We start from the raw sequence: 23,980 nt of genomic DNA, 5'->3' as shown, positions 1-23,980 counted from the left end.
CAGAACTTGTGAACTTAACCTCAGTGCCACCAGACCGGCCCCTAAGTAATTTTTTCATGTATCTTTTTCCTTTAGATTTTTCTTAACATTATCTTGTAAGCATTTTTTTTGTATTATTAAAAATTCTTTTTTTGTGCATACTTTTTGTGGTCACATAATATTCCATTGTATAATGGTACCATAAATTACTTAACCAGCACCATAATGATGAAAGTTCAAGTTGTTCACCATATTTCCCAATTATAAATAATGCTTCAGAGAACATTTTCATGCATAAATATTTGTCCACTTGTCAGATTATTTCCTTAGTATAGAAGTCTGGAAGAAAAAATTTAGAAGCTTGTTATCCACATTTTACACTAATGTAAAGGAAGAAAAAAACCCACTCTCTCTTTGCGTAAGAAAAGGTCTGGTGATGGATGGAGAGACCCATCAGCGTGTGAGTCTGCCCCAGGGTGTCTGGAGCGTCCAGAGTCAGCTATAGTGTGTCTACAGCTGGAAGCCTCAGAAGAGCCCTGAGGTCTCTGGGGGCCGTCAGAATGTTAAAACATCAGTGTGTCTGCTAGTGGCTGTAGGAGCTCCACCTCCCTGGCATGCCCCAAGCCAGGTTCCAGGCAAGTTGGCAGGAAGGTCGATAGGCAAATCCAGGCTCCTCTAGAGTCCCAGGTACCAGGCAGCTTTCCAGATTAATCTAGTCCCCTGGAAAATTCTGGTTCCAGGATCTGGGAAAGTCTCCATAGCTGGTCTGTAATAAAATCATAGGTGTAATTGAAGTTAAAGGAATCCAGAGGAATCTGAAGGCTTGGGGTTGACGGGAAGCCAGCATTCCACAGCCAGGAAAGAGTGTGATCAAGGCATTGATGGGCAGCTTCTGTGCCAGGTCATGAAAATCAGTGTAAGCATATTTACACAGATGATAAAAACCCAACAAGGAAGCTTGGCAATAAAACTTAATGGCCTGTCAAATCACAATCGGGACACTAAAACGCAGTGGCCTGGAGTCCTGCTCCTGCATCTGACCCTCCTCCTCTGGCTTTCCCTGCAGCCCACGCAGCCAGGACATCCTGAAGGCCAGGCCCAGGTCAAGGCAAGCACCATCCATCACTCACGGCTACCTGAGACAGGCGGGTGCCGGTGAGGGAGATGTTTACTTGGCTAGACCTTTCTCCTCCTCGGGGCCTGGCCTGTCTCCTCGTCATAAACTCTGTTTACAGAAGTTTATTGCTTAGCCTTAGTATCTTGTTCCAGAAGCTGAGGCTTGATGCTAGAAGTGGAAACCATAACGATAAAGAGAACTCTAGGGTATGTATGGGAAACTTTAGAACAGCATTCATAGATGCTGGAGATTTCCAAAGATGTTTTCCAGACCCAGTAAGGAGTAGGGGAAGTGTATAAATGGCAGTGAGCTGGGGAGGGCATGTACACAGTAACTGGCTTGGCTGCCAGTTATACTAAATAGAGGTGTTTCATCAAACTAGCAACTATTTGGGTACAAGGCACGACTCACACCCAAAAAGAATTTAGTCCAGTTAAACCTTGTGTGCATGGTTAACCATGAGGTTGATTCATTCAAAAAGCGTGTGGAACACCATCCTCAGTACCAGAGATGTGGTGGTGAGCTGGACAGACAGCTGAGCCTGGACGGAGCTTATGTTCTAGTTAGGGGGATGGACAGGGAACAAGTAAGCAGATGACTCCAGCTGTTTCGAGTACATTTGAGAAAATAAACAGGATGTTGGAAGACAGCAGGATGGGGTAAGGCTCCCTGGTGTTAGGTGGTCAGGGAGTTTCTCTGTCGAGTGAAATTTGGGCTAAGGCCTGAATGCTGTGAAGGGGTGAGCCGTGCAGAGAGACCTGAGGAAAGAGGGTGTTCCAGGCAACAGCGCGTTAAGAGCCCTGAGGTAGAGATGAGCTTGGTGTGATAGGAGAACAGAAGGAGGAAGGTGACCTGCGTTGAGAGTAGAGAGTAGGGGCTCAGATGGTGTGGGGCTTCTGGCCATGGTAAGGAGTCTGGATTTTTATCTACGTGTGATGGGAGCCACTGGAAAGTCTTAACCAAGGGAATTTGATCTGATTTATGTTTTGAAAAGATGCCCTTGCTGCTCCTAAATATCAGAAGATAGCAATATAACAGTTTCAAGGCAGTACAAAATTAAATGCTCTAGAATTGTATGAATAAGAAGTATTTTATGAGTAGAAGGTAACTAGATGGTTCAGCGGGCTGGAGTGAGCTGGAGACCAAAGCAGGGCCAGACCCCGAATGGGCGCGCCCTGTGGAGAGGCCTTGTCCATAAGGGCAGGGACCATGATGAAGAGGGGTGGGTGCTGGGGGACAGAAGAGCTTCAGGGAAAAGATCAGCTCTTGTGGACACAGTGACGGGAGCTCCAGGCAGAAGATGCACCTTCTAATCTCATCTCCTTGTTGACAGTGACCCTGGTACCCTGGGGCCTGGGTTTATCACTCCCTCTCTCAGAGCCGTCATTTCTGGCTCTAATGAGCTCTGTCCTGTCTGTCTCTTGGGGCTGCTGAGATAAAGTATGTGGAAGCCAGTTCAGAGAGCAAGCAGTTTTATTATGTGGGAGAGTCCTGGGAGATGAGGATGGAAGTTCAAGAGAGAGCCGTGAGGGCAAGCTAAAGGATCCAGATGTTTTCCTGGCACATCCTCCAGCTGTCCTGTCCGTGGCAGACGTTGCGAGTTGATCACAGCTCTTGGACCCAGTGAGCCAGTTCTTAGTCTGAGTCCATCTCTAGCCTGCCGCTGATAGAAGCCAGCAGGCAGTATGGGGCCTGTTTTGCCACCCCCCCAGGGCAGTGGCATCAAAGGGCTGGAACCTGAGGAAGGTATGAAGGTAGATTTCTCCCAGTGCAAGGTGACTTCTCATCTTTCGGGGTCCTGCCACATTGACTGGGACATTTTGGAAGGAAACAGTGGTTTTTATAGCAGCAGTGGCCAGCCTTTCTTTGTCTTCCCTTCCCCACCCCCACTCCAGTCCAGCCTCCCACCTTGACCACGGGCCCTGCCTGCACTGACCTGCCAGCACCATTCAGATCCATTTAAGGGAGAGGGTGGCAGGGGAGCGTCTTCTGCCTGCCTCTTCTGCCTTCCACAGAGGCCACTTGGAGCCGTGAGCCAGGCCTCCTGAGGCCTGTTCAGGTGTCCTCCCTTGTGCACTGCTGGGCTGAGTGGGTCTGACTCGGGCCACTCACTTCCTCCTCTCCAGGGCAAGCTGAACTCTTGGGTGACAGACCCATCGCAGCAGGAGTGTCTCCTGAGCTTCCTTTTCTTAAAGTCTCTTCACACAGGGTGTACACCCCCGGCCGCAGTCAGGGGAGGTCAGCCTAGGAGCAGGGGAATGGGGCGGTCACCTTGGGGCAGGGTGCAGGAAGCTGTCAGCCTTGAGGCAGGCCAGGGGGCTGTCCCTTTAAGAGTTGTAGAACCTTTGCCTCCTGACCATAAGCCCCAAAGAATGATTCATTCCTTTTAGTGAGACCAAAAAAATGTTCATCTTAGTATAGTTCATGTTAAATCAGTGGACTCTTCCCTAGGTTATCCCATTTACTCCTGACATGAGGATCAGCGTGGAAGGATGCCCGAGGCCGACACCTGTGGGGACATCTCCGTGTTTTCCCACCCCCTCCATGGGAAAGCGATTGCCTTGGAGTCGGGCCTTCTCCGTCTTGGCCTCCTAACCTCGGGTCTGTGAGCCAGTCAGGATCCAGATCCCTTTGAAGTTATACGTGAACTTGGAGCATGTGCCCATCAGTGTGGGAGCCGGGGACTTACATTCTCAAGAATGTCAGTGACCTGGACAGGCCCAGAGTCCCGCCCTGAGCTGAGGAGGCTGCACCCCTCCTCTGCGTGGGAGCCACCACCGCCTGCTGGGAGAGGCCCGCTGGGTGTCCGAGCTGGGCTGTGGCTGTGTGTTTTCCATCTAGGGGACGGTTCCGTGAAGTAGAAATAGCGCTGTGTGCTCTGTATACTTCAGGTCCGTTCTGTTAAATGGGCTTTTGTGGTTGCTCCTGAGAATCTGTACAATCTGTGTATGAAATTGTTTCTGTGGGGAAAACAAGTTTTCAGTTCCAAACAGCCAATTTACCAAAACAAAAGAAAAAACCCTTTTGTAACCTGATTGTTTAGAAAGTGACAAATGGGTTATGATAGCGCTAAACGTTCTTTTCTGGAAAATAATGTTCTTATGTTTCAATGTTATGATGGCCTTGATACCCCCATGGTTCGGAGGGGCGGTCCCTGGTGGGCTCTGGTGAGACCCTGAGCCACACATGTCCCTCTTCCTGGGCCCATTTGAGAAGGACCAACTCTCAGTGCAGCTGAGGATTGCAGTCACTCCCTGGGCTGGATTCCATCAGGGACGGTTTCCTCCACCGAGTCACCTCACGGCTCCCCGAGAGTGCTCTGTCCAGAGGAGGGGCGCGACAGCACTGGCCTGGGAGCTCAGTGATCACCTACATTTTCTGTTACCAGCGTGGGGACGGTCAGGGTAGCCACTGTGGAGCCCCTCGTCTTTGGGAGGGTCAAGGTGAGCGTGGACTGAGGAAACTGGGAGCTGGCAGGAATGGAAGGGACGTGTGTTGGTGCCACCTGGAGCTGAGCTCTGCAGGAGCGACACTGGAGGAGGCAGAACCTTCATCCCATCCAAGTGCTCAGATGGAGGCAGGAGAGGCTCAGTGGCTTCTGTGGTGTGGGAGGACTTCTCTGATAATACTGGTGTGTGTGTGTCTGTCTTCCTTTCTTGACTGTCTTTTTCCTAACAATCTGTAGTAGAATTGCCAGGCTCTCAGCTCACACACAGTAGCTCACTGCATGAGAGGGCCGAGTGACGTCCCTGCCATCCACTTAGCCTGGTGGCGTGGCACCACACAGCCAGATCACCTCTAGAGCGATCTCCAGCCTGAGCCAGTCTGGACCTCCTCGCTCCACAGCCCCCCCTCACCATAGAAGCCAGGAAGTTTTCTTTCTACTAAAATGAAAACGATTTACAAATGTCTTCATATCACCTATAGAAAGTGCTTGTTTCCTTTTTTTTTTTAAGGATTTACTTATTTATTTGAGGAAGATTAGCTCTGAGCTAACATCTGCTGCTAATCCTCCTCTTTTTGCTGAGGAAGATAGGCCCTGAGCTAACATCCATGCCCATCTTCCTCTACTTTATATGTGGGATGCCTGCCACAGCATAGCTTGACAAGTGGTGCATAGGTCTGCACCCAGGATCCAAACTGGTGAACCCCGCCAAAGCAGAATGTGCGAACTTAACCGCTGCACCACTGGGCCAGCCCTGCTTGTTTCCTTTTTAATGTACCAAATTTTATTATTCGTGACATCTTACTGCCTTCATGTGGTTGTAAGGAGAGGGCAAAGCAGTCTTTATCCCAAGAAAATTCCATTAGTGTGGAAATGACACATCAGATCCCTGTGCGTGTCCTGTCATACCTTCTCCCAATATGGGGACAATTGGAACTTAATTTTCCTCCATCCTCTTGCTTCTGTGAATTCTTATTCCCAGTTCAAGGCCCAGACCCCCTCCTGCCCTGGAGAAGATGGTGGTGGTGATAGTAGCGTGGTGCTGGGAGGCACACACGTCCTGTGGCTGTGCCCTCCAGCCAGATTGCTTGGGTTTTCAGCCCAGCCCTGCTCTGTGGCTGGGTGTGTAGCTGTGGGCAGTCACCCACCCTCTTCGTGCCTCAGTTTTCTTATCTGTGCAATAGAGATAATGTCAGTTCACACCTTGTAGGGTTGTCGTGAGGCTATAGAGCACTCAGAGCCGGGCTTGGATGCATATGGCCAGTACTGTTTGCGTGGTTATTGCATTTTTGCCTTTTGTCTCCCCCCCGCCACACACACACACACTCCCCAAGGACCATGAATTAAGCAAAAGATTTTTTTCTTCTGACCTGGGACTTGTTCTTCTTTTCTCCTGGGGACCCCTGGTGTCTGGGAACAGGGCCCAGCTATCTTACAGAGGCGGCCGCAAGGGGCATCACCAGGGGAATGATGGTCTTTCTCTTGATTTCTTACAGGGTGTGGACACTGTAAGAAAATGAAGCCAGAGTTTGAGAGCGCAGCAGAAGTCCTCCATGGAGAAGCAGACGTAAGCTGCCTTCCTTAACCTCTCCCCATCCTTCTCTTCTAAAGCATCAGTGACCTGAATCATTACAACGACTTTCCCTCCGAGCTCCGCAGCAGCTCTCCCAGTCCCCAGAGGGCTGTGGTACTTCTGTGTCTCCCAGTAGGCATGTCTTAGGTGGGCTCCCTACCAGGGTTGGAGGGGTACAGAGAGACTATGGGTGCAGGTGACCTCTGCCAGATCATGGCTCCGAGGTGAAGCCCCAAGGTTGTCCCTCTTTTTTGTGGGACCGTGGCTATTGGGAACAGCTACAGTCCTCACAGCCTGGTTGATGAGGCAGATTTAAAAGCCTCACGTCAGCCCTCAAAGGAGAAATGATGGATACTCCAGTGTCACATTGTTCCCTGGGATATATGAGCCCAGGGGTCAGCCACCCCCTGTGAAATCCCGGCAGGTCCAGGGCGGGCTGGGGGCTGGCTGGCCTCTGGGCTCCTCTTCTGCCAGCACCGCGTCTGAGGCTGTCATGCATGGTTGGCCTCTCCCCCATCCCAGAGCTCTGGTGTCCTTGCAGCTGTCGATGCCACTGTCAACAAGGCCCTGGCAGAAAGATTCCACATCTCCGAGTTTCCTACACTGAAGTACTTTAAGAATGGAGAGAAATATACAGTGCCCGTGCTCAGAACAAAGAAGAACTTTATTGAGTGGTTGCGAAAGTAAGTCTGATGGTCCTGATGGCACATCTCCACTCTGGCTGTCGGCCACTGGAGAGGGCCTTGAGGAGATAGAGGGGCTGCTGGCCTTGGCTCAGGGCCACAGGAGCTGAGATGGATTTGACTTGCCCAATCCTGAAGCCACCTCTGGTGTGCTGACCTCGTGTCTCCATCCAGCACATCACTGGTGGTCCTTCTGGCTGCTGCCTCCTCAGCTCCAGGAAGCTGTGTGTTTCTGTCTTCAGAGGGCCCCCTCTCCATGTCCTAGCCCCGGGTTTCATCACCTGCATTTCATTCCATCCCCTTTGAACGAATGAAGTTAAGTACACAGCTCTTCACATCCAGAGCGGACTCATGCGGGCCTATGTTTGCTGGTAGTTGATGGGCCTCCAGTAGTATCCGAGGTGCAGCCTCCGTGGTTTGGGGTTGAGAATAAGATTTCAAAGAGGCCCTCCGCCTGCGTGATGGTGCCAGGGCTGCCACAACAGGTAACGTAGGCTGGGTGGCCTGACAGCAGAAGCTTATTTTCTCAGAATTCTGAAGACCTGAAATCCAAGGTAAATGTCAGCAGAGTTGGTTTCTTGTGAGGCCTCTCTCCTTGGCTATCTTCTTCGTGTGTCTCACATGGCCTTCCCTCTGTGAGTGTCCTCTTTTCCTTTCTTAAAAGGACACCATTAAGATTGGGTTAGGGCCCCACCCTAATGACCTCGTTTTAACTTAGTTACTTCTAAAGACCCTGTCTTCAAACACAGTCACATTCTGAGGTGCTGGGGCTTAGGCCTTCAACATATGGATTTGGGGGGTACAGTTCAGCCCATAACAGCCTGCAAGTCCGGAGAACCTGAGGAGCCTCGAGATTCCAGGCCCGGGGGCTCTGGAGCCCGCGGTTGTTAGCACTTCCCCTCTTGTGAGAGGACTAACTGGGCCATCAGGGAGACGCCCTGGAAAGTGGAGGAAGCCGCTGGCCTCCCTTGAGAGGCAGAAATTGTTAGGACACAGTTCAGGAGCCTTTCTCCTGCCTACACACCCCCTCCCCCAACACACACACACACAGACGCACACACTCACATGTAATTGAATATTTGAGAATATTTCCTCATTTCAGCACCGAGGGGGATGATAAAGAAGACGTGTTCTGGCCTTTGCAGAGGTCTCTGGTACATGGTGCAGCAATGCCCACATGAGAACTAAGGCTTTAGAGTCACAGAGTGACATGAAAGCCACACAGAATAGCCGCTTCCAGATCGGTTACTTTGTTAGGACGTTGGTCCTCAAACTTGGATGTACATAAGCATCACCTGGTGTTGAGGTGCCTATTTAAAGTACAGATTCTGTGCTGTTGTCCCCAAAGCTTTGGTTCAGTAAGTGTGAATGGGACCCTCAGCCATAGTGTTTTGAGAAACACCAACAAAAACATAGAAGCAAAGTTACCACTAGGTTTAGAAGAGGCCCCTGGCAAGAGGTGAGTGGGCTGGTGAGGCCCTGGTCTCAGCTCCTTCTGCTTTGTCCTGCTCATCGCTGGGGGCGGATTCTCAGAGTAGTCAGGCCTTTGTCTTAGGGACCAGAGGGGAGCAATGCTTCACCTCCGAAAGGGACAGGCGCTCTGCCCTGGGCCTTCTGGTGTCTGAAGCAGATTGCTATCCACACCCACCTCTCCAGCCTCACTCTGTTCCAGGGCCGGTTCACTGGGAGGGGTTGGGTGGGGTGAGGGGTTGAGGCAGGGTCCATGGTGCTTGTGGTCAGAGAGCTGAGGGAATCAGGAGTGTTAATCGTTGCTAATCCCTGCTCCTCCAGAGGCCTGGATGCAAATACTGAGCTCAGAGGGTCTCTGTCCTTTCTGTGCGTGGTCATCACTGCTGAGCGCCTGAGGCGCCCCAAGAGTGAGAGCATGGAGTTCGGAGTCTGAAAGGCTGTGCTCAGATTGTGACCCCGAGCCATTTACTTGACCCCACTAAGCCCCAGTTTCCCATCTGTAAAATGCAGACAATACTTTTCCCATAGACTTGTCTAGAGAATTAAATTAGACCGTTGTGCTTAGCATGGTGCATGGTGTGGAACTACTCAAAGGAAGCTGTTTTTATTACTGATGCCGGCTATCGTGTGGAGCTGCAGCAGATAGTATCGCCGTGTCAGTGGCCGTACTTACCCGGCCTTTGCAGAATGCTTCTACGGCTGTTGCCCCAATTCATCCTCAGATCCTACTTAGGCCAGAGTTTTTATTCCTGTTTCCTTGATGAAGAAACTTAGGTACAGAGAGGTTAAGGGCCTTGCCAGGGACAAATAGTTCTTTTGGGAGCTTGGAAGGAATCACTCAGGCAGAGTGTGAACAGCAGATGGATCTGAGATGGAGAGTTGAGGCTGGTCACCAGAAGCAGAGTGAGCAGACGGCATCGGGTGAGGCTGACGGTGTTTCCAGGCTTGTGCACGGGCTGCGCTGCCCGTAACAGCAGTCAGGCCTGGGGAGGCGGGATCCAGGGGTATGGCAGAGCAGAAAGGTCGGGTGGGCGGTGTCAGCCATGGAGCCAGGGTTTATGACAGGGGACCTTGAGGACCAAGAAAAGGGAGGAAGACAGGGAGGCTGAGAGGGGCCAGTCTCGATCACAAGAGCAGGGGTGCCATTAACCAAAGTGGAGAAGTTGAGGGGAGCTGATGTGGGAGGTGTGGAGGAGGGGGAGAGCACTATGTTCTAAGTCGTGTTGGGATTGGGGTGACACTGGGACCTCCAGGTGGAAACACCTGAAAAACACCTGGAAATCGGGGGCTTAGATGAGAGGTCGGGGCTCAAGTCAGTCTCCTCAGCCCCAGGGTTAAGGAAGCCACACAGAGGGTGCCATCTTCTGAGACCTGCAGGCGCTTGGAGACAGAACTGGAAGAGAGAGGGCTATCGGGAAGGTGGGGAGGTGCCCGGTAGAACGGGCTCCTGAAAGGTGAGCTGCAGGCGGCTGTGTGCAGACCCGCGGGCAGAAGCCAGGTGGTGCAGGGGTGAGGGAGAGTGCAGGGGAGGATGTGGCAGTGCTGGGTGCAGACCACTCCCCAGAGACGCTTCTCAGACAGCGGAGAGGAGAGGGAAGGGCAGCAAAGGCTTTTAGAAGGCCCTGGAGATCTGTACTTGAGTGAGGCAGTGTGGAGGGAGCCAGAGAACAGGAGGAGATGCTGATTGAACGCTGCCATTTAGTAGAGCCTACAGGCTGTCAGCTGTTAGCTGCTTGCCTGACTTGGTGCCTTAGGTACACGGTTTCTGCTCTGCATAAGATCCCAGAAAGCAGGTATTTGTCCTCATCTAGCAGAAAAGAAAATGGAAGCTCAGAAGGATTTAGTAACTTACCTAAGGTCACACTGCTGGATTTGTACCCAGGCCCACCTCACTCCTTGGCCCATGCTCTCTCCACCAGGACAAAGTCTCAGGAGCAGAAGACAAGGAGGGTCTTAGGGTCCCAGAAGAGGTGGGGGCGGGGGCCTGGGTGGAGCAGCTTCTCTACCACACCCTGAGAGGCTGCCCTGCCCTGAAAGGGGCTCAGGTCTTCCACACCTTCACAAAGTGGCTTTTCACGAGGCTCCTCAGAGGGAATTGGCGTATCTTTGCTGATGGTCCAGATTTGTTCATGTTCAAACTGAGGTTTTAAGATGAACTTTCAGGAAGGATGTAAATGTCTTCTCGGGTGACCTCCTGAGTGGTTGGGGGGTGGGGGTGGAAGTGCTTGCCTCCATCGGCCTCTCCTTCTGACTATCTCCCCTCTGCCCCTGGCTTCCTGCAGCCCCGAGGCCCCTCCACCCCCAGAGCCCACCTGGGAAGAGCAGCAGACCAGTGTGTTGCATCTGATGGGGGACAACTTCCGGGAGACTCTAAAGAAGAAGAAACACACCTTGGTCATGTTCTATGCCCCTTGTAAGTAACTGCGGTGCTCACCAAGGGGTGAGGTAGAGGGGTGATCTGACTGAACTAAGGAGAGCCCCCCGGGGACCAGGGCAGCCACAGGTCAACTCTGGGCTTGTCTCTGCTGTGAGCAAGGCTCCCCGATTTCCTTCCAGGCTGAGGTCCTGCAAAATCCAGGGTTCCTTCTGTCAGCTCTGTCAGGTTGTCTCCCTCTTTCCGGGGAGCGTTTCTCACATCAGTCCTAAAGCCCTCTATTTCTGTTTGTGGTAGGGACCTGCCATATAATTGTTGTCTCCTTCTGTCCCTGAAATATGCCAAGCTGCCTGCCTCCTTCCTGGCCACTTCCTTCCACCCCTTGGCTCCCTCCATCCCTCAGGCATGACTTCACCTTTAAGCCACAAAACTGAGCAACTTGGAATTTAGCTGGCCTATTTAGGCCTCTGCTTCCCTTGTCTTCCTGAGCACCCGCAGCCCAGCTCCCTGTCCCTGACCTTCCCAGGTGGCTTTAAAGCTGTGGTAAAGGCACAGTCACATTTGCTCTGTGCTCCCCGGCACTCCTCTCCTGTGATCCTCATTTTTTTTTTTTTTTTTAAGATTTTATTTTTTTCCTCTTTTTCCCCAAAGCCCCCTGGTACATAGTTGTATGTTCTTCGTTGTGGGTCCTTCTAGTTGTGGCATGTGGGACGCTGCCTCAGCATGGCTTGATGAGCAGTGCCATGTCCGCGCCCAGGATTTGAACCAACGAAACACTGGGCCGCCTGCAGCAGAGCGCACGAATTTAACCACTCGGCCACGGGGCCAGCCCCTCCTCATTTTAATCAAAGCTTAAGTTGAGGAGGTGATCCGTTAGCTGCTAACGCTGGTGTTTGTGACCTCAGGTTTCTGTGTCTTCCCATTTTGAAGTTGTTAATTGATGCTTGAAAGGCTCTTGAATTCCCACTCCTCTGTTGCTCTTCTCTCCCTCCCCCAGGTCACAGCTCAGCTTAATGGAGTGGGGATCATAAAGCTGTGCTCTACAGAGAAGCCAGGCACCTCAATCTAGTCGTAAACCCGCTGGGTTGTAGCCAACCCTCCTGTTTGCACCCCTCCTGCCCCCACTTTTCAAGTGTCAATGATCCGTAATGTCTCTCCCCAGCTCTCACTGTCTGGGGCCAGTGGCCTCCTGGCCCCGATATCCTCCAGCCACAGACCCTGCCCTCAGGCGGCTAACACATCCTGCCAGTTCCTTACGGAGTGCTGTCCTCATTTGTTCTGGGAGTTTGTCTAGAAGACCAAGTGGGTTTTAAGAGGTTAACCTCTTCCTTCGGGGCAGAGTAGGGGGTGCAGGACTGAGCCCAGCAGATGCTGGCTTGCCCAAGGCCTCGGAGCGACTTAATGACAGCGCCCTTTGCAGCCTCAGTTGGTGCTCTTCTTTTGTTGCAGACACTGTTCAGAGAGTAAGAGCTTTCTCAGCAGTGAGTGAGAACCCGGCCACGGAAGTAGGAGTCCTTGATCTGCCACTGGGTTGACTTCAGAAAGTCCAGACTGAATACTTTCCCCCAGACGTGCCCCTCTCCCCGCCAGACCTCTCGACCTGAGTCATGGCATTCTCTCAGCCTTTCTAGCCCCTTCTTTACCGAAGGGTCTTCATGATAGAGAGGAAAGCCCCACTGGCTGCTGGGGCAACCGTTCCTAAGTCCCTAGGGAATGGGATGGGGACTCCATCCCTGCTGGGGTGCTGGGTGGTGACCTGGGCCCAGGATACAAGGGAAGGAGCCATGGTCCCTGCCAGGCCTCAAAGGCCTCACAGTCTGCTCTGGTAGGAAGTAACTCTGGACATGGTCCATTCAGGGCCACGTCCCTGAGCAAGTCAACTTCTGGCAAAGGGCTTGGCGCCGAGTCTGCCATCTCCCTGACTGCACTTCCCTGTCCCTGAGCTCTGCCCCAGACGCAAGACATGGTCATCCATGGACTGGAAGGGGGTACTATCCAAAGACAAACAAATCTTTTTATTTTTTCAATGATAATAACATATACTTATTTATAATATGCAGTATCTAGTATCTAGTTATTTATATATAAAGAGTCTAAATACTCCGGAAAGGTCTCACACCCCTGATAAAGGCAGGTATAAAGGAAAAAGCAAAAGTCGACCCGCATATCCCTCCCTCCACATCCCCACCCCATCTTGCCTCCTGGTTTCTGCACAGATCTTCCTCCTGCTGTTTCATTGTCCTGTCCGCTTCCAAGCCCCCTGTGCTCTGAATGGTCTGGGCTCAGTGACTTCCCTTCTTAGGCCACTTGGCTGAGTCCCTAGAGATGGAGTTTTCTGTCCTGTGCTCAGTCTTTCTCTCCCCGCTCTGAGAGGCTGCTTTGGTTTCCTGCTACGCGGACGGAGGTGGTGCCTTTTTGTCACGAGCTCAAATGAAACAATCACACCTCTCTGGCCGGCCTGACGCCTCTTGGAAACATCTTCATGCCCTTTCTAGAGCAGCCTCCCCTCTGGTTATTCTTCTGCCATGCTCTTTTTTTTGGATAATGAGAACATTAGATGCACCAGAAGGCCATTAATTAGAGACTTAAATACCTTAAATTGATGGTAATAGGAATTTGCTCTAGGCTGGCAGTTACCTTGATACTCTGACTAAGCAAAGAGGTTAGAATGGAAGAAGTAATAGTGATACCAGATTTGGGGCGAGGGGCAGCTTATTTCCAATCAGCCTAATGCCATTAGTGGGCATCCAAGTGCCGCTCACGGGACCTCTGGGCACTGCAGGGTATGCTTTGACGAGCCTTGTCAACCAGCACCTGTGCTCTTCACATGTCTTGAAAACTATATACCATCATTCCTTTATGGTATGAAATTTTCGTGAATTTGACCTATTTTTCTCTCTGGTCAGTTGAATTAGTGTAGTATTCTTGCAACTGCCGTTGAGGCAATTAAAAAATCATCTATTGGCATCTTCCCTGAGTCAGGCTGTGCTAGGCACTTCATCTCATTTAGTTCTGCTATAACCCATAACCAGCCTAGTCTCTTCTCTGCCCGATGCTGGGAAAATCCCTTAAGCCCGCTCCCCATCACCGCCCACACTGTTGAGGCTGTATGGGTGGTCCTGCCCATCTCAGGAACTGGCTCAAGTGCTCAATTCAGATTAAAGTTGTAGCTTAGCCTTAATTTGGTTTCACAAAACCCTTTGAAATGCCAGTCATGATTATCTTATTTTAAAAAGAGAGAAAGCAGATGAGCCATTTCCGTGCCCCACCCTGGCTTTCCCGAGGCCACGGGAGGCCTGGCCCAGCTGTTTGTCGGGAAGGTGGCTGGAGCCAGGTCTCTCCACGGGGCACTTGGCCTCTCCCACCTGTGGTTTGATCAGAATTAATTACCACAGTCAGGGAAACCCTCCCCTCAAAGCAGTTCTGTTCTCTAGGCAGTTGTGTTCGCCAGTGTCTGGGAAATGGTTGAGAGGGGAGGTGGGCTTGAGTTTGGATTTACTAATATAAGGGAAGGGCCAAGAAAGCAGGTCTGGGCCAGCCCGTGACTGAGACGCTGTCTTTGGAGCCAGAAGGGCTCAGGGTGACACACGGAGCAACAGAGACAGGATGTCGTGTGCACCACTGTCACATCCAGGCCTCTGGGACCACAGGTCCCTGTCCTCTCTGGCAGGCCTCATCCCTGGGTCAGGAACACAGGCTCTGAGAAGCATTGTGGGCTCCTACAGCTTGTCTTTCTCTTAGCCTGAGCTTGGATTTTCCATTGCTGATCCAAGATTCAGGTTGATTATAGAGCAAAGGATGGAAGGACAGCATGAGGACCTGGGGCACAGGTTGGCTGCCTGGTCTGGGGTGGGGGTGCTGGGAATGTGGGAGTTAGCAGCGAAGCATGAGCAGTGGGGGCTCAGGCCCCCACATTCCCATCCTGCTTTCTCAGTCATGAAATGGAAAGATCTGCCATTGTCAGTGGGCAAAAGAAGGGGCTTTGTAACAAGCCCAGAGAATCCTGAGCACACGTCCTCCTTTCCTAAGCGAAAAGCTCCCTCTGCACCCGGATCATGCTCTTCCCGGCCTGAGGGCAGCCCTCTGTGGAAGGAGCTTCCAGAGCAAGACCACTGAGTCCATCTCCCCCAGCCCCAGCCTCGGGCTCTGTGTTTGATGGGAGGTCTGGGATGGGAGGTCCCTGGCAGGACTGGACCCAACACTTGCCACAGGCGACTCCTAGAAAGCCCTTGTGCCCACAGCAGACAACAGGTCAGTGATGGGTGGCAGTCTTGACACATGGACCCTGACAGTGGAGTGTGGAGGGAGGGAGAGTTGAGTGAAGCCCCCGTCTGTTGAGTGGAGACAAGCTCCTAGAACGGCCTGTCTGGAGGCTCCAGGAGGGGCCCTGGCTCTGCAGCCTCTTGGTGTGTACAACATTCTATCGTGCTCTCTCCTTCCCCTCTCACGCAGGGTGCCCACACTGTAAGAAGGTCATTCCGCACTTCACTGCCACTGCTGACATCTTCAAAGATGACCGAAAGGTAAGGACAGCCCTGTTCATCTCTTGTCTCGTCTCCAACTTTGCCCTGCACCGATTCCTGTACCTTCCTCCCTTCCATTCAGATCCCCTTCACAAATAGGTTCTGCGGAGACCAGGGGGTTTCTGGGAACTAGCACATTCTTTTCACAAGGCAGGATGAGCAGCCTGAATGTATGCTGCCAAATCAACTAAAAAGGGTACACTGAACCGTCACAGCGCCTCCTTGGAGGAGGGGATGATAAAGTGGTCATCTGTTTATGTTCTTAGTGCTGAACCTTTTTACAGTAGGATTTGTAGTCATGCATTACTTACATAATTAAAAATACAAACAAAAAAATCCAACAAAAGTCAACTGTAGGCGGCCACGTTGGAGGAGAGCAAGGCTGCGTTTGCGGAACCTCATCCCTGAGTGAGAGGCTCCTGCAGCGGCCGACCAATGAAGCATAAAATTAACAAGCCAGAGCTGCAGATTGGATTAGAGGCGGGAGGGGGCCAGGCACATCCCCCAGACAGCTCAGCAGCCAGGGCAGTGCCAGTGCCACTGGGTGAGGGTAGCACATGAGTCTGGGGCCGAGGGGTTGTGCGGCAGAGGGAAGACCCCAGAACTTAGGCTGGTGCACCTTGGCTGCTGCTGAATGTGTGACCTGGGAGAAGTTATATCAACTCTCCAGGCTCAAGTTCCCTTCTCTCTAAAGTCCCTGTGCGAGTTCAGATGATCATGAAGACTATTTCCAGCCTGAGACTCGGGTGTCGGAACCTCTCCCGTGACAGGCCCCAGAAACGCATCCACACTCACCCAGACCCAGAGTCTCATGCATCTCTTCATGGTGCCTTGTTTTCCTGGGCAGAATCCTCAGGCATGGCCAGGGCGGGCTGGTACACACGCCAGAACCACCTTGCACTGGCCCTGCAGCAGTGGCAGAGGTGGGATGGTGAGAGACGTGAGGGACAGCAAGTCAGAGGAAGCCGGACTGGGACACAAGTACACATGTGGAGAGCAGGGACAAACTGGGGACTCAGACCCTGGAGACCCTTCCTTGGTCATAGGGAGTCCCGTCATCACCCACAAGCCCTGGCTATGTCTTTGAGGCACCTCACCCTGTCGGGGGGGAATTTAAGGACCAGAAACAGCTTTCTCCTCTGCCTGCCACTTGGCCTGCATTGAGAGAGGTGTGGCAAGAGGGGCTTCCCATCTGCTGTCTCCCTCCACCCCCCACCGCTTCTGCCCCCAGGGCCTGTGCACGTGACAGGGAGGTCCAGCACAGTCCGGGCTGCCAGTCCCCACAGGATTCCCTCACAGTCTGGGCATTGGTGTGGAGGGGCCTGTACTCCCCGGAGCCAGGACTGGACCGGCGGTTACTGCGTTGACTCCCGTTGCCCACCACCCAGAACACTCGGAGCTGTGGACGGACAGGAGATGGCCGACGTGTAGGGTCTCCCTGCCCCCGGCTGCTGAGGGTCGGTGAGGGGATCACATCAGTCCCAGTGAGTCCAGGCTGGCGGTGCCTGCAGTAGGCAGCCAGGAGCCGGTGCTCCTCTTCCCCGTTCCCCTCTGCTGATGCACTGGGGTCCCATGTCCATGGTGATGCCCTCCTTCTCTGAGACAGTGATAGGCCTGTGCTTAATTGTCTTAACTTGGGCCAGTAATGTCACTGGCCCTTTCCTGGGGTCATTCCCTCTTCTCTGTTACTCCCTCTGTCCCTCCTTCCAGCTTCCTTTATTCCAAGCCAGGGATCACCCTCGCTTGTTTTCAGAAACACACTGAACCTATCCCAGGCAGCTGGCAGGCCTGGCTCTTAGTAACAGCAGGAAAGCAGTCTGTCTCTCGGGCCTGGGGGACTGAAGTCACTGGTGCCACGATTGCTGGGTGCCATCCTGGAAGTATCAGATCAGAGCCTCTGGGGGCTGGTTCCAGGAATTTGTGACTTTTAAGAGCGGGCTCACGTGCCGGCCACAGACAGGTGTTTGGGGACTGCTGGCCTGCCCAGCCCCCTCCTGATCTCAGGACGGATCAAGGCCCAGAGAGGAGCTGTGTCCCTTGCCCAGGGATGCCCAGTGGGTCACTGACAGTCAGAACTGGGTCTCCTGACTCCCAGTTCTTCCTGACACCCCATGCTGCCACTTCTTAGTGGGAATTGTATTTTTTTCCACCAGAAGCCGGTCCTTGTTCCTTCCCCAATCAATATGCAGTTGGTCGTTCACTTCCATTTTCATAGCCAAAGTCAATATTAGCTCTTGCAGAGATTTATTTTACTGAATCAATAAAGCCACATGAGACAACTCATATTTTAGCTGGGGAGCCTCCGCCCCCTCCCAGGAGCTTACTAGGGCACTTCAGCGGTTGACGTGCTGAGTGGAGAAAGGCCTGCATGCCGTTAGTGTTGAAACGAATGGTGTGATGGCAGAGGCTCTGGAAGATAAGGATCCAAGGTGGAAGGCTGGGGGATGCAGGCAAGAGTCAGGACCACTGGGCTGGCAAGTTGGGGCTCACCTCTCCCTGCGCATCAAGGTGTTCCCAGCCTGGGGTGGGGCAGGGCCAACAGTGCAGCCCTTGGCCCGGTGTGAAGGTCATCTGGAGCGCCTCCTCTGTGATTGGTCCACAACGCTGCTGTAACTCTGGCCGTGTTATATATAGTCCCCGTGTTCACAAAGCTGTCTACGCATCAGAAGGGAAAGCTCCTTGAGGGCAAGGACCTTACTTGTCCTTGAATTCCCTGCAGTCCTGACTCCTGAGACCTCTGTGAATGTTGACTGAATGAAGGAACAATGACGTTTGATATTTCCTGAGAGCTCCACTTCCCCTAATACTTTAAAAGCATTATGTTGTGCTCACAGTAGCTCAATCGACTAGGTATTACTATGACTCTCCCATTTTTCAGACTTTAAAAGCATTATGTCATGCTCACAGTAGCTTAATTGACTAGGTATTACTATGACTCTCCCATTTTGCAGATGAAGAGATTAAGTCTTAGGTTAAATGACTAGCCTAGCTGGAGAGGGGCAACGTCGGAATCGAATAAACAGGCATTATTAGAGTTCTCCCAGAAGCCGACTGGGGCCTGGGACTCACATGCAGGGGATATCTTTGGGAGGTGGTCTCAGGACGCAGCCGAGAGGATGGAGGAAGGGAGACTGGACAAGGAAGGAAGCAGAGCATGTGCCTTAATGAGCAGATTACCGGGTGGGTACCTGAGGCTCAGTCCCTGGAGACCTCGCTAGGGACAGAGTTGTCTGACTTGAAGGTCAAGGAAGCCAGGGGGACATGTCCTCAAGCCCTGTCCATTGCTGGCCTTACTTCTAGCTCCCTGCAGCCAGGAGTTGCAGGTACCAGTGACCAGTGCTGGGCCAAGGGGACATGGAAGGACACCGACAGCTGACTACCATGGAAAAAATGTAGAAGTTAGAGGTGTGCGTTCAGTGCTGCGGGTGAGCCAGTGCACATCTGGAGTGGGCACAGGTGGGGCAGGCATTTAGACAGGGGAAGCTGGATGGATGAGAAGAGGTTGATTTACTGCCTTCTTTCCAGAGTCTAAGCCACTTCCTTTAGAGAGGCCGCACTTGTCTCCTCTTCCCCTGTACAACCTGAGCACAGATTAGCCTTTGCAACCAGGAGTAGCACTCTGTGTATGCAGCTGGCAGCTAGTTTAGGTGATTCAGAAGAAGTACACATTTTTAATGTAGTCAATTTATAAAACCATGCACTACATTTCCTGTAGCTCCAAGGCATGTATACAAATTAAATCCATAATTTAAAGCCATGCCAGGAGAGCAGCAGCCCAGAGCAGCACTCATCAAACACTTTCACACGTAGCCGAGGAGCATTGGCCCCTGGCCCAGGGCCGGATGCAGAGAGCCCTTGGCTTCTGGTCTCCTCTGGGCCCGGCCCCTCTGTGCCTGCTCTGAGAACCGGAACCCTGAGGACTGCCAGAGGAGCATCTGGCTCACGTCTGAATAATTCAGGAAGCACGTTAGAGGGTAGGCTGGGATTCTCAGAAGCCTGCAGGAGCAACCTGCCGACCCAGTGATTCGGGCGCCGTGTGGACGTGGGCGGATGGCAAGTTGAACCTGCCTGAAGGAGACAGTCGCCCCTCTGCTCCAGCCAAGTGTTGCCTGTGGGAATGCAGGGCAAGTGCCATCAAATCTGGCTTTTACAGAGAAGCTGGAGAGCCAAACTTTTATATGAAATCTCCTGGCTCTTTTTCTGAGTTGGCAGCTAATTCAGATTTATTTATTTTTTTTAAATTCCATGTGGGCCAAATAGAACAGGACTGAAAGCCAGATATGGATCGTGTGCAGCGAGTTTGCAAACTCTGCTCCAAGAAGTCTTTCTGTATAGAACACTATATAGCTGGCAAGGTAGAGGGGAGGGGAAGGAGAGTGGGGAGGGCAGGTGTGGCCACTGGTGAGCAGGGTGCAGGCCCTGCTCACTCATCACTCTGACTACCAGTCCTGCTGTGCACAGAATAGTAGCACCGCTCACCTGGGCACAAGGTAAGTGACCAGTAAGCGTGACTGTGGGGGCCCGCAGGGCTCTCCTACCTGGAAAGGAGGCCTCCATCCACATGTGATTAACCAGCAGCCAATGGACTGTGAATTGTGGTCATTCATCACTTTTAAACTTCAAGCCTGGTAGCAGTTCAGTCCAGATTCCTCGGTGGGCCCCATGCAGTGACAGTTCGGTCCAGATTCCTCAGTGGGCTCGGGCCCTCAGAGGTGCCACGCTCCTCCATCTCTCAGGTCCTGGCATGGGCTGGTCCTTTTATTTGGCTGCTCTCCTCGGGCCTTCACATGGCTGGCTGCCTCCTTCTCACACAGGTCTCAGATCGAATTTATCCCCTCAGAAAGGCCTCCTTGGCCATCCTGGCAGAAGCAGCCCCTCTGACCACTGTCTTACCAATCCCGCTGTTGATTTCTTCAATGTGTTCATTGGGCTCAATGATGATCTCGCTCATTACGTATCTTTTGACTGCTTTCCCACAGTGAGAATGGCAGTCACTCTGTGACTGTGCTTTGTCAAGGTCACCACTGTACCCCTAGCACCTAGAACAGGCTTAGTGCATAGCAGGACTCAGATAAATGCTGCCCCCCATCAGAGCCTGCCTTCCCCTCTTCTGTACTGCTTTCTGGTTACATAGTGCCATTAATTGACTCTTCCTCCTCCTTCCCTGCTTTGTGATCCTCAACAGGGAAAAAATTCCCCATGTCTGCTTTATACCCTCTTATTTTGAAAGAACCATAAATAGTAAGGAAAAACTACCCAGTATGTGGAATCTGTTAGGTGGGCAAGAAGAGGCCAAAGGCCAATTTAGGGACCTCTCTCTGCCCAAAGACTCTATCTGCTTTAGTCATGCTGAACTCTTCCAGTTTCTGGAATGTGCTCCCCTGGCTGGAACTTCCTTCTCTTCCTCCAAGCCTCGGCTCAGATGGCAAACTGTGCAAAGCGCCTTTGCGCCACTCCCGCGGCTCTCTGGCACTGTGGACCACTTCTCTCGTACCTCCTATCGTGTCTTGGAATCATCTCTTTATCCAACTCCCTGACCAGACGCACAGCTCCTGTCTGGGACAGAGCTTGTATGGGGCCAGTAGGAGTGATCATACCAGCAGCTGACATTGACCACTAGCCATGTGCCAGGTCCTGTGCCAATTCACCTCACCTGAATTCTTTTACTCACTCTTTATACTATCCTGATGACCCAAGTATTGTTATTATCCCCACTTTACAGATGAGCAAATTGAGGCACCAAGAGGCTAGGTAATTTTCCTTGTCTTTTTTTTTTTTTTTTAAAGATTGGCACCTGAGCTAACAACTGTTGCCAATCTTTTTGGGGTTTTTTTTTCTGCTTTGTCTTCCCAAAGCCCCCATACATAGTTGTAAATCTTAGTTGCAGGTCCTTCTAGTTGTGGGATGTGGGACGCCGCCTCAATGTGGCCTGACAAGTGGTGCCATGTCCGCGCCCAGGATCCAAACCCTGGGCCGCCACAGCGGAGCGTGTGAACTTAACCACTCGGCCACGGAGCCGGCTTCTCCTTAAGTCTTAATATTCAGCCAGACCAAGATTTACCCTTGGGAAACTTGGCTTCAAAGCTCTTGTTCCTAACCTTGGTACTACACTGCCTCCCCAGACAGATGTCCAGGAATATGAGCTGATAAATGAGTGAGTCCCACAGTGCCTCACAGAAAGCATCACAAAACCTGTGGTGTTTACAAAGGCTTTCAAGTCATAATGTCCCTTATGGCCATTATACTTGATTTTAAAGGGTAGTCTGTGGGCACTCCAAGCTGAGTCCCCTGACCTTACCCATCTGCCTTGGAAGTCGAAAACAAGCACCACCAGTCTCCAGGAGCTCTGGGCTGGGAGGCTTTTGGCTCAGCTCATCTGCTATTGGGGAGAAAGATGACAGAAAGCACATGACGTGGGCCAGGACGCAGTCTGTGCACAGAGGCTCCAGGCCCCAGCTCTCAGACTGGAGACCCCTGTGCTGACCCTCCCTTTCTTGGGCCCGTAGATTGCCTGTGCTGCTGTTGACTGTGTCAAAGAGAAGAACCAGGACCTGTGTCAGCAGGAGGCTGTCAAAGCCTACCCCACTTTCCACTACTACCACTACGGGAAGTCGGCGGAGAAGTACGAAGGCGATCGGACGGTGAGTGGGGAGAGTCTGAACTGAGCTCTTTCTGCTGACGGGCAGGGAAACAGCCACTGAGGGGGCGGCAGAAGCCACAGCAGGCGGCTGGCCGTCAGAGCGGAGAAGGCAGGGGCTCTGGGCCTGGCTGGAAGGGGCCCAAGGGGTTGTCGCAGAAGTCCTGTCCCCAGAGCCAGGGTGGCTTCCGAGGTGCAGGAGTTTTCTCACCCACTTCTCAGGGCTTCTCCATAGCCAAGCAGACCCTCCTGCGTCGCCAGCTGCCCCCTCTGTCCAGAGGAGCAAGCACCGGAGGGTCAGGGAAGGGGAGGGAGGGAGGGAGTGCCCTCCGTATCAGGGGTGAACGTTGCTTTTTTGCACTCTCTCTTCCTTACAGGAACAGGGATTTACCAATTTTATTCGAACCCTCCGGGAGGGAGACCATGAAAGACTAGGGAAGAAAAAGGAGGAGTTGTAATTTCTGCCTCAGAGAAATCTTTTCCATTACACTGTGAATGATACCTGTTTTGTTCTTTCTGAATTTCCACGTGTTCTGAAGACAAAGTTTTTTATAGCCGCTTATGGCCATTTTGTACAATTTTGAAATAAAATTAAATCAATTGTTTGGTGGTGTGGGTTATTTCCATGGAGCCTGTACTAACAGAGATGGATACTCGTGTTCTCCCTCATTCCTCGTCCTCTTCTGGCGGGTGGAGAGCCACACTCCAGTGTCATGTCTGCATGGAAGCGATGCGGGCGGGCGGGTGAGGAGCGTGGCACAGGGTGCTGGCTCCTGTCAGTCACTGGAGAGCAGAACAGGGAAGTTGGACCACAAAATATCCTGTCGGAAAATGACTGATATTGAGAGGAAATACATTTAAGATGATCAGTGAAAATGGGATGCTGAAGCAAACGATAGCCAAGCATTAGCTTTTTCTGGATCATTGTGGTTTCTGTCTTGGTATGTTTTCCTGGAACTTATTTACATATTCCTCTTTCTCCAGTTATTTCTGTCTTCTTTCCTCTTCCTCTCCTCAGTCCCTCCCTGCTCCCCCTTTAAAAAGAAGTCAGTCTCCACTTCAGGGATGAGTGCAGGGTCCCCCCCCCGGCCTCGAGGCTGTCTAGATTGGAGTCAGGGAGGGGCCTCTGTGAGGCTGCTTGCTCTGCACATCTCCTGGAAGAGATGGCGTGGGAGATACGGTGGTGCCTTCTCAGTGTGCAGGTGCTGGGTCTCTTAATCCGCCCCCTCCCGCCACCCCAATAACCTCCAAACCTTCACACCACGTTCTGCATGGGTGGGCACCACCCCAGACCCACGCTCAGCCTGGCACCTCACTCTGCCTCCTGCCTCTGTGCCGTCTCTTTCCTGCTAGTCCTGCTTTCTGCATCCCCGCCTGACTAACACCAGCCCTGTGTCCAGGGCGCTACCAGAGGCAGAGCACCCGCTGCCCTGGCTGGTCCGCTCAGGGGTGTTTCTCCAGGGGGAGTAGAGAGCCTCCCTCCGGCTGTCTGACTTGGGTTAGTGGCAGGGTCCCAGCCTTGGCTCCCTGGGTGGTTCAGAGGCGGGGTTGCCTAAGCTGTAGCACTTGGCGGTGCACTTTGGTGGCCTCGTTGAGGAGCTGATCTGCGGGAACAGCCCTGCCTCCTGGGCCAGCCCCCTCCCCCATGGCCTCCATCCTTCTTGTTGGTGGGTCCGCAGAGAGGATCAGAGCAGCAGAGTTCTTCGAGGCCGCGTTGATGGGGTGCCGCTGCACATGGCTCCCTTAAGTGAAATAGAAGGTTTTGAGAGCCCTTGTTGTGTGCATTGCTCCCACTTCCCAATCCACCCCCTGCCAGCTCAGCCTTTCTTTTTGCCCCTAAGCACCCACTTCCTTAGCAGTGGGCCCTGGTCTTGCTCCAGGTGAACGGGTATGAAAGGAAGAAGCATACATATAAAGGCTATTTAAATACACATATGCTGAGCTCCTGCTGGTGACCTTGTGCTATCACATGAGGAGCCATTTAATCCTGACACAGCGTGCTGTGTACCCGTTCCTGCAAGGGGCTCTTGAGAGAGCATGTGTGCCCATGGACCTGGGTTTCCTTGATGGTGGTTTGGAATATTTGTGGGAGGAGCCTGTTGGCTTGCGTCTTCAAAAAAAGTTTGGGTTTTTTTTACTGTATCTTTAAAATAGTACCTGGCAAAAGCTGCTTCCTGGC

At 52.4% G+C, this 23,980-nt stretch overlaps 1 protein-coding gene across 2 annotated transcripts in view; it reads left to right on the top strand.

Annotated features, from left to right (window-relative positions):
* The window catches only part of PDIA5 (protein disulfide isomerase family A member 5), an 89,312-nt gene extending 66,906 nt beyond the window's left edge, over positions 1-22,406 (top strand). For both annotated transcript variants that reach the window (XM_070582611.1, XM_070582612.1), the window contains exons 12-17: positions 6,038-6,108; positions 6,637-6,797; positions 10,550-10,680; positions 15,094-15,164; positions 21,671-21,805; positions 22,179-22,406. In XM_070582611.1, the coding sequence (XP_070438712.1) occupies positions 6,038-6,108; positions 6,637-6,797; positions 10,550-10,680; positions 15,094-15,164; positions 21,671-21,805; positions 22,179-22,259 (650 nt within the window). In that variant the 3' untranslated portion in view covers positions 22,260-22,406. The remainder of the gene's footprint in view (positions 1-6,037; positions 6,109-6,636; positions 6,798-10,549; positions 10,681-15,093; positions 15,165-21,670; positions 21,806-22,178) is intronic.
* The last annotated feature ends 1,574 nt before the right edge of the window (positions 22,407-23,980 follow it).

Source organism: Equus przewalskii, chromosome 18 (assembly GCF_037783145.1).
Source record: "Equus przewalskii isolate Varuska chromosome 18, EquPr2, whole genome shotgun sequence".
Classification (NCBI taxonomy): domain Eukaryota; kingdom Metazoa; phylum Chordata; class Mammalia; order Perissodactyla; family Equidae; genus Equus; species Equus przewalskii.
Note: the sequence above shows the minus strand (reverse complement) of the source record. Positions and strands in the feature narration are given on the sequence as shown.